Source organism: Oncorhynchus gorbuscha, linkage group LG02 (assembly GCF_021184085.1).
Source record: "Oncorhynchus gorbuscha isolate QuinsamMale2020 ecotype Even-year linkage group LG02, OgorEven_v1.0, whole genome shotgun sequence".
Lineage (NCBI taxonomy): Eukaryota > Metazoa > Chordata > Actinopteri > Salmoniformes > Salmonidae > Oncorhynchus > Oncorhynchus gorbuscha.
In genome coordinates, this window is record NC_060174.1 from 10,421,299 (window position 1) to 10,432,147 (window position 10,849).

Sequence of the window (10,849 nt, forward strand, 5' to 3'; positions counted from 1 at the left end):
TAATTGTTACATAGCAAAAAGTGAAAATTATTTTTCATGGCACGAGAGGTACCGGATTCGGCCAAATAGGTTCCGGAACAAAGCAGTCCAGAACGGAAAGGTGCCGGATCCTGTTCTGGCATGATCCGGCTCAAAATAAGCACTGATTTGAAGTACCGAGGCCTCTACCTGCTGAGTATAAAGATTATTAAACAAGATTCAGTGGGCTTGTCATTCACAGTACTGATGAAAAATCAAGTATATTTGATCTAAATGTGGATATACGAGGACATCTAGTGGTCACCGGATTTTTTAAAAATCCATGCAAGCTATCTTTGTACTAGCATGCGATGCCATATATTTGACGCAGGTATTTATTATTCAACAAGGATAGTCATTGACCCGGACAAAATATAATTGTATGAGCTATGCCTCCTTGTCCCGGCGTTGTTGCACCCCTCTACTATCTGGCTTGGTGGGGCGATCTCGTTCTGTATTCCTGCTTCACTTATATTCAATGTGTCGTCATGCATTTGTGCATGCACGCTGTTAACGGTCATATCCGTCTTTCTAGCTAACTTAGCCAGCTCATCAACCAGTATTTTATTCGCTTTTTCTGCACGATAGCACTTATTAAAGCCTTGCAACTCATGGGGACCTCACTGTTACCACGGGTCATCGAGCTGGCCCTTATTTGGCAGCAGGGTTGCATCGGTTTCCACTGGATTTGACAGCTTGTTAGGCTGGCTAGCTAGGTAGCTAATTCGCTAATGCGAACTATTTATCATGTAGCAGCCTATGCTAACTAGCAACTAGCTAACATAGATAAAGTTTAGTCGTTGGTCCACAAAATCAAACAAATGGTACTAAACTGATGACAAAATCATGTTTCGAAAATTTAGTAGCTATTTATGTTGTTGTTTTTGACATTTAACTACCGGTATGTATTTAATCCGGTTTCGGCATGAGAAAAGTATTCATCGCAAATTCCAGCACTAACGGATACCGGGAAATAGAAAGAGAACCGGTAACGAATGCGGAGCCACGCCCTAAAATAACATGTGACCACAAGGCGTTTGTGACACATTCTTTGCGTTCCAATTTTGTCTTAATTGTCTGAAGGTTCTAAATTGTTTATGAGCTTGGCTTCCCTTCAGAAAGTAGCTGATTCTTGTACTCTACAGCTGTATTTTCCTACAGTTACTAATAATACTAGCAACAAAACAGATTTCATTCCTTAAAATGTTATTGCCAGATGGAAGAAAATAATAAGGTAGGCCTAAACTTTTTATTTTATTTATTGTTATTTTTTTCACCTTTATTTAACCAAGTAGGCTAGTTGAGAACACCTTTATTTAACCAGGTTGGCTAGTTGAGAACAAGTTCTCATTTACAATTGCGACCTGGCCAAGATGAAGCATAGCAGTGTGAACAGACACCAACAGAGTTACACATGGAGTAAACGATTAACAAGTCAATAACACAGTAGAAAAAAAGTCTATATACTGTACATTGTGTGCAAAAGACATGAGGAGGTAGGCGAATAATTACAATTTTGCAGATTAACACTGGAGTGATAAATGATCAGATGTTCATGTGCAGGTAGAGATACTGGTGTGGAAAAGAGCAGAAAAGTAAATGAATAAAAACAGTTTGGGGATGAGGTAGGTAAATTGGGTGGGCTATTTACCGATGGACTATGTAGGCAGAGCTTTACCTAGCATGGACTTGTCGATGACCTGGAGCCAGTGGGTCTGGCGACTAATATGTAGCGAGGGCCAGCCGACTAGAGCATACAGGTCGCAGTGGTGGGTGGTATAAGGTGCTTTAGTAACAAACGGATGGCACTGTGATAAACTGCATCCAGTTTGCTGAGTAGAGTATTGGAAGCTATTTTGTAGATGACATCGCCGAAGTCAAGGATTGGTAGGATAGTCAGTTTTACTAGGGTAAGTTTGGCGGCGTGAGTGAAGGAGGCTTTGTTGCGGAATAGAAAGCCAACTCTAGATTTGATTTTAGACTGGAGATGTTTGATATGAGTCTGGAAGGATAGTTTACAGTCTAGCCAGACACCCAGGTACTTATAGATGTCCACATATTCTAGGTCGGAACCATCCAGGGTGGTGATGCTAGTCGGGCGTGCGGGTGCAGGCAGCGAACGGTTGAAAGCATGCATTTGGTTTTACTAGCGTTTAAGAGCAGTTGGAGGCCACAGAAGGAGTGTTGTATGGCATTGAAGGCTCGTTTGGAGGTAAGATGGCACAGTGCCCATACAAGGGCCGGAAGTATACAGAATGGTGTCGTCTGCGTAGAGGTGGATCAGGGAATCGCCCGCAGCAAGAGCAACATCATTGATATATACAGAGAAAAGAGTGGCCCAAGAATTGAACCCTGAGGCACCCCCATAGAGACTGTCAGAGGACCGGACAACATGCCCTCCGATTTGACACACTGAACTCTTGTCTGCAAAGTAGTTGGTGAACCAGGCAAGGCAGTCATTAGAAAAACCGAGGCTACTGAGTCTGCCGATAGGGGGGGGTTCTGTGGTACCAGAACTCATGAGAAAAAAAGATCACCTATTATAATAGAGCAGTAGCGTGCCGTGGTTCTGGGGCCTAGGCCTTCAGTGAAGTCCTACACCGTCCCACCTGAATTAATCCACCTCTTATTACCATCATTATGATGCCATGGCTCTAGACACTATACATTTAGACAGAAACGCAGTATAACCAGGCATTGCGTCACCTTGAAATTGACATTTTATTCAGAGAATTGCAGGGGAAGAGAACAATACCTTTTCATTGTGCAGCTTCGTTGCCCAGCGCGCTTCTTCGTTGAGCTGTAGATCCATTCGGGTGTCCCCAAAAGTTTTCAAAAGCACCATTGCTTGTAAGTGCCCAGCTGTACTTTGGTGTCTCGTTGCTGCCTTGTTTAGACAACTCAGGTTTGCAAAGCCAGTCTGGCTCCAAACACCAAATCGATCACTTGCAAATAATAGGCATTCCCAGCAGTACAGTTTGCAGTGCTTCTCGGAGCCTGTGAGTCATTGACAGCACCCAAAGTTGAAAGTGGCGAATGAACCTCTTTCCCGCCTGTGACAGGCTTTGTATCGTCTGCGTCTACCTCTCCTGACAATGTCTAACTTTTCTTGAAAAGTTTGTCTTGAGAATGCCGTTATAAATATATCCTCGACCAAATCGATATCTTCTCCTTCCGCCATTGTGGGTTGAAAAAACAGCTTAGTAGTACGCAAATTAATTTGTTGATCAATTTCAGTTTTCTAGTTCTGAGACCTGCCCATATAGGACCTGCCTCAATATTGGTAATCCAATCAAAAGACGTGCACGCACTACGCCTGCTAGCTGGCTCCTGTGTAACACTGGAGCCAGTCAGCCAGCAGGCGTACAATAGCCATCTCTAAAGCTGATTGGTTGACACTAAATTTGAATTTCCATTCACTTTAAGCTACAAGCGCCCACACTGTTGATTCTGAAGGCCTGAGGGCAGATTTTAGACCCCTGGCAACACATGATGGCTGAATATAATTGGATAAAGATCATAAAGACCAGCCCTCTAAATCTCAACCTGGGGCTGGAAGCAGTGCAACCAAGAGGAACGCTATGAAATGAAGAGTCCAATCAAATCAAATCAAATGTTATTTGTCACATACACATGGTTAGCAGATGTTAATGCGAGTGTAGCGAAATGCTTGTGCTTCTAGTTCCGACAATGCAGTAATAACCAACAAGTAATCGAACTAACAATTCCAAAACTACTGTCTTATACACACAAGTGTAAGGGGATAAAGAATATGTACATAAAGATATATGAATGAGTGATGGTACAGAGCGGCATAGGCAAGATACAGTAGATGGTATCGAGTACAGTATATACATATGAGATGAGTATGTAAACAAAGTGGCATAGTTAAAGTGGCTAGTGATACATGTATTACATAAAGATGCAGTAGATGATATAGAGTACAGTATATACCTATACATATGAGATGAATAATGTAGGGTATGTAAACATTATATTAGGTAGCATTGTTTAAAGTGGCTAGTGATATATTTTACATAATTTCCCATCAATTCCCATTATTAAAGTGACTGGAGTTGAGTCAGTGTGTTGGCAGCAGCCACTCAGAGTGTAACTCTTACTCTGGGGAATAATTTAACACATATTTGTGGGAAAACATATATTTTTTTAAATAATTATATTCTGATGATGTTTCGGCCAGCAGAGAAGGCCTTGCTGGCCCTGACGGCTGACCACTGTAATAGAGCATGGAACGCATATCATCACATTTGGGTAGAGCCACTTATAGAAGGTGCACACATGAGGAACATTTTTAGTAGCCTAGGGTCCGGGAAAGTGTTGGCCTTTTAAAAACCGCATTTCGTGCAATTTTACATCCTTTTACATGGCTGGAGACTTTGGCATTATCTTTTTTTAATCCGCACAAATGATCGAAATGGCAGGCTACTTTGACACTGACAAACTTAGTATCTGAGATCAATAAAAACGACCTTGTCTTGAATCCATCAATAGCCTATAGGCCTAGGTTTGTGGAGAAACATATAGTAGGCTACAATATGAGAAGGAAATTAGTCCTAAAAATGCTTTCCAGTTTCACTGACTCACCCAATGATGCGCAGCTCACTCGCTGGAGATTGTCGATGCGCTCGTGTCAAAAGCCTATCTCTCCCTCTCTGTTTTGTAAAACAATGTTTGGGAGTTGATCAAATATTTTGGTAGTCTACAGCATAGTCTTATCTTTTCAGCAAGAGTCATTGCTTTTCAACCTGTGTTTTCCCTCGATTGTATTTGAAATATTGCAAAAGGCCTGTTTTGTCTGCCTGTTGTATTTTCACTGACAGATTTGCCTCGCGTTCCCGACTGTAGGCTATTCTTTGTTATTGGGCTACAATCGTCAGCTCGGCTATTTAAAAAAATAAGCTATTGGTCCTCTGTAGCTAAATTATAGGGCTTCTCATGACGTATTAGGCTATTCTGAATGATTAAATATATTTCTGAACAGACAGCAGTAATTCCGTAACTTTAGAAAATTCCTCCAGAACCCTTCATGCAGCTATGATTCTATAAGGAAACAAATGATGAAGTGCAACTCTGGAGAGATGAGGGGCAGGATAATTGACGAAGAGGCAACTCGAATGAACTTAGATCGCTTTTATTATAATTGTTACATAGCAAAAAGTGAAAATTATTTTTCATGGCACGAGAGGTACCGGATTCGGCCAAATAGGTTCCGGAACAAAGCAGTCCAGAACGGAAAGGTGCCGGATCCTGTTCTGGCATGATCCGGCTCAAATTAAGCACTGATTTGAAGTACCGAGGCCTCTACCTGCTGAGTATAAAGATTATTAAACAAGATTCAGTGGGCTTGTCATTCACAGTACTGATGAAAAATCAAGTATATTTGATCTAAATGTGGATATACGAGGACATCTAGTGGTCACCGGATTTAAAAAAATCCATGCAAGCTATCTTTGTACTAGCATGCGATGCCATATATTTGACGCAGGTATTTATTATTCAACAAGGATAGTCATTGACCCGGACAAAATATAATTGTATGAGCTATGCCTCCTTGTACCGGCGTTGTTGCACCCCTCTACTATCTGGCTTGGTGGGGCGATCTCGTTCTGTATTCCTGCTTCACTTATATTCAATGTGTCGTCATGCATTTGTGCATGCACGCTGTTAACGGTCATATCCGTCTTTCTAGCTAACTTAGCCAGCTCATCAACCAGTATTTTATTCGCTTTTTCTGCACGATAGCACTTATTAAAGCCTTGCAACTCATGGGGACCTCACTGTTACCACGGGTCATCGAGCTGGCCCTTATTTGGCAGCAGGGTTGCATCGGTTTCCACTGGATTTGACAGCTTGTTAGGCTGGCTAGCTAGGTAGCTAATTCGCTAATGCGAACTATTTATCATGTAGCAGCCTATGCTGACTAGCTCGCTAGCAACTAGCTAACATAGATACAGTTTAGTCGTTGGTCCACAAAATCAAACAAATGGTACTAAACTGATGACAAAATCATGTTTCGAAACATTAGTAGCTATTTATGTTGTTTAATGACATTGAATATCATAACTTTTGACATTTAACTACCGGTATGTATTTAATCCGGTTTCGGCATGAGAAAAGTATTAATCAAATTCCAGCACTAACGGATACCGGGAAACAGAAATAAGAGAACCGGTAACGAATGCGGAGCCACGCCTAAAATAACATGTGACCACAAGGCGTTTGTGACACATTCTTTGCGTTCCAATTTTGTCTTAATTGTCTGTAGGTTCTAAATTGCTTATGAGCTTTGCTTCCCTTCAGAAAGTAGCTGAATCTTTTACTCTACAGCTGTATTTTCCTGCAGTTACTAATAATACTAGCAACAAAACAGATTTCATTCCTTAAAATGATATTGCCAGATGGAAGAAAATAATAAGGTAGGCCTAAACTTTTTATTTTATTTATTGTTATTTTTTTTCACCTTTATTTAACCAGGTAGGCTAGTTGAGAACACCTTTATTTAACCATGTAGGCTAGTTGAGAACACCTTTATTTAACCAGGTAGGCTAGTTGAGAACACCTTTATTTAACCATGTAGGCTAGTTGAGAACACCTTTATTTAACCATGTAGGCTAGTTGAGAACACCTTTATTTAACCATGTAGGCTAGTTGAGAACACCTTTATTTAACCATGTAGGCTAGTTGAGAACACCTTTATTTAACCATGTAGGCTAGTTGAGAACACCTTTATTTAACCATGTAGGCTAGTTGAGAACACCTTTATTTAACCATGTAGGCTAGTTGAGAACACCTTTATTTAACCATGTAGGCTAGTTGAGAACACCTTTATTTAACCATGTAGGCTAGTTGAGAACACCTTTATTTAACCATGTAGGCTAGTTGAGAACACCTTTATTTAACCATGTAGGCTAGTTGAGAACACCTTTATTTAACCATGTAGGCTAGTTGAGAACACCTTTATTTAACCATGTAGGCTAGTTGAGAACACCTTTATTTAACCATGTAGGCTAGTTGAGAACACCTTTATTTAACCATGTAGGCTAGTTGAGAACACCTTTATTTAACCAGGTAGGCTAGTTGAGAACACCTTTATTTAACCATGTAGGCTAGTTGAGAACACCTTTATTTAACCATGTAGGCTAGTTGAGAACACCTTTATTTAACCATGTAGGCTAGTTGAGAACACCTTTATTTAACCATGTAGGCTAGTTGAGAACACCTTTATTTAACCATGTAGGCTAGTTGAGAACACCTTTATTTAACCAGGTAGGCTAGTTGAGAACAAGTTCTCATTTGCAACTGCGACCTGGCCAAGATAAAGCAAAGCAGTTCGACAGATACAACGACACAGAGTTACACATGGAGTAAACAATTAACAAGTCAATAACACAGTAGGGGAAAAAAAGGGGAGTCTATATACATTGTGTGCAAAAGGCGTGAGGTAGGCGAATAATTACAATTTTGCAGATTAACACTGGAGTGATAAATGATCAGATGGTCATGTACAGGTAGAGATATTGGTGTGCAAAAGAGCAGAAAAGTAAATAAATAAAAACAGTATGGGGATGAGGTAGGTAAAAATGGGGGGGCTATTTGCCGATAGACTGTAATAAGATATACCTTCAAGACTGCTTGTGTTTAATCCTGAATCCAGTTGCCCCTCTTGTACTGCGATAAAACAATAGGCAAGCCATGAACCTTATGGAGAAGTGCATGTGTTTTGCAGACACACCTGGGTTCTAGACTGGCTGAGGTAAACATTTTAGGAAAGCCTGGGTTTTTAAATCCCGGTGAAAGCAGATATGACAAGGTTTGTCAATGTCATGTTGCCCTTCCATTTAGATGAAACTAGAGAAAAGGATAATTTTTCTTCTCTTAATCCACATTTTCTAGCAAAAAAACATGTTCATGCTTTAGGGCTGGTGGGCTGCAAATATATTGGTAAAATATAAAGTGTGTGTGTGTGTGTGGGGGGCGTAGTGGATATAATGGGGTATAGGCCTAATTGTTGTTATGAGGGTGAAATTTCAACCACAGGATGATGTCATCATTGTAAACTAAATTCAGCATAGCCAAACCTTGTTATAAAATAGGTTGAATTTGTACCTTTGAAACCATGTCAGATTTTCAAAATTATATACACTTTCAGAAAAAAACAATAGGCAGCACCTCAGCCCGGGATCGAACCCCATCCAGGGTTTTAACGACACCCAGCCCTGCTTAGCTTTAATATGTCACTGACTACTACCAATATGCTACTGTGAGAATTATTATTGAGAGATCTCTTAATAACAAAATATATTCAGTGTTAATATCGAAGTCATTCTAAGGGGTAGGTTTGACAAAGCAAATGAGTGAGTCTTTGACATGAAGACAGTGGTTAGATTCTGCCATTGGGACTGCTCTGATGTTTCCATTCTCTCCTGGTTATGACCATAGAGCCTTGTCCCAGTCTCTAGACCTGCCTGTCTGTGTGGTGGATGACCACCTGACCTCTGAAGCTGTCAATGAGATGGTAAGTTGACCTTGTCATTTCATATTACAACATTAATCCAATAAAATGTTATAGTGATGCTATCATTGGCAATGTTGACGTACCACAACCATCTCTGTTGTGTTGCAGTTGTTTAATTGGCCCAACGTTGCCAATGCTCCTCCACTCTTTAACAGTTAATAATTATTTCAGTATGATATTTGTTGTATATTAAGTTTGATTATTTGCAATATAATTACATTTCTACCAGGAGCAGAGCAATTCTACCAGGAGCAGAGCAACCTCAGTGATGGAAACCACAGAAGAGGGGAAGCTCAACAATGTAGAACATCTGACACTTATGGACTTCCTTCAAAACCTAACTGAGAAGTATGTTCTGTTTTCTTTGGTACTATCACACCTTCAAGGAAATAGGATCAAATTAGAAACTGATCAATCGGGAAAAAATGTTCAGTGCTAGAAAAGTTGTCACATTGCAATTTTGCCAAAACAACTGACACAAAGCAAGTATAACTTCACGATCAGGCAAATAATTAAATAAAAACAATTCTGCCACGCATCCTGATATGACAACATTTATAACAATATTGTTTTCAGGCAATGGAGGGGGATTCGTGAGGGCATGTTTGACCCGGTAAGATCATGTTACTGACAATTTAATTAGATTACCATGAAAACTCTGCCTAATGTTTAACCTTGTTCATAAGCTTTTGAAAGACACACTATGCAACATTTTAAAACACTTATTCTGTTTCTGGAATACAGCTGACAAAACAACAGCTTGCCGGCTTGTGTCTGAGGATTGTCCAGTTTTTATCGGACAAGCTGATGCAGATCATCATCCCAGGTCTTTACGAACTACTGGGCATCCAAGATGCTGCCTCCTCTCCATTGTCACAGAGATCTCTCTCAGCGTCACTCACCAGTCTGTTAGACGATAAGACTAACACCAAGTCCCGCGTGAGATTTACTGAGGCTGGTGTACCTAAGAGGCCAGGCAGTCGAAAGTCTTACAATAGCTTTCGCATCCCGACTCCCTACCCTTCCTCCAACTGTGTGGAGCAGGAAGAGGAAGAAGAGCAGGAATCACAACTTAAGTTCAAGGAGATTTACCTGACTAAGGGCTGTCTGGGCAGTGGAAGCTACCTGCCCAATGGGGCCATGAGGTAAGTCCCATGATGGTAGTGACTGTCCATTACTGTTTATGACTTATCAACCATCATTTACTTTCTCATATAAAATATTTATTTGATGACTTTATTACTTCATTCCAAGTCATCAACTCATCTCTATAGAGCTGCTGCTTATCCTGTCTGACAAAATCACTATTTTAGTTGTTCTTCTAAGTAAATAAGACCTACTTTTATGACCGCTGAACACCAACTGTCAATCACTTAGATCATGTATTTCCAGGTAGAGAATCCTCGCAACGCAACTGCTTTTTATCTCTCTCATGCATTCTCTCGTCTCTCCGTCTCAGTCAATGAGGTTTCCGTATCTGCTCCACACAGAGTGGACAAGCAAGTGGGCGTGCAATGGATTATGGGAATTAATTGCCATATTTTCTGTGCTAAACTATGTAGAATATTGGCCTGTTGGAAACTACAACTCCCTACTACATTGCATAGTTCGTGCTTGATCTGATTTATCTCTACAGAAACTGAGCATCGAGCTTACAGAAGAAGAAAAAAATTAACTATATGGAATTCAAATAATTGAGCCGACGTCGGTTAATTAGTTGTTTAAAAAACGAAAAATAACAAAAATGTTGGTTAAATGCTCAGCTCTAGATTCTAATGACATCATCAGTGTGCATCCTGTGATTTTAACAAATTATGAGTAGGAATTGCCTACTAATTGGTTGATGATGTCATAGAAAACACTTATCTTCCTCTTTCTACAAAACATAGAAATGCCCATTTTTCACATATGCTGATGTTGGGGTGGTGCTGGAGATGATGAATATGAAGTTGAAACATTTAGAAATTTCCCTTTAACATTTCTTCAAACTGCCTTGTATTTATGATTGTCCTTGAAGTTACAGTATTTGAAGTTTATAGCAATTTGGATTTTTGTGGAGGATAGATATTGCCAGGATAGATATATATCTACAGGCCAGTTTCAATACAAATGACTTATGACAATGGTGCAGATGTATTTGACACACTGAATGTGCATCACAGCCTAACATATTATTTGTTTGACTTTGATGATTTCTGTTGTTTTTTTCCCCCAAGGACTCTAACCTCTCTGTCTGATGTGCAGAAGAAAACAACCAACTCTGAGACACTACAAGTCCTCTTAGGTGTCTCAGAG

At 40.1% G+C, this 10,849-nt stretch overlaps 2 protein-coding genes across 2 annotated transcripts in view; one reads left to right on the plus strand and one right to left on the minus strand.

Annotated features, from left to right (window-relative positions):
* LOC123996970 (protein ANKUB1-like) overlaps positions 1–10,849 on the minus strand; it is a 39,919-nt gene that overhangs the window by 6,958 nt on the left and 22,112 nt on the right. The window lies entirely within an intron of this gene.
* On the plus strand, positions 8,056–10,757 carry LOC123996979. Its single transcript, XM_046300887.1, has 4 exons — positions 8,056–8,554; positions 8,784–8,902; positions 9,131–9,167; positions 9,299–10,757. The coding sequence occupies exons 1-4, from the start codon at positions 8,447–8,449 to the stop codon at positions 9,701–9,703; spliced, it is 669 nt and encodes a 222-aa protein (XP_046156843.1). The 5' UTR covers positions 8,056–8,446; the 3' UTR covers positions 9,704–10,757.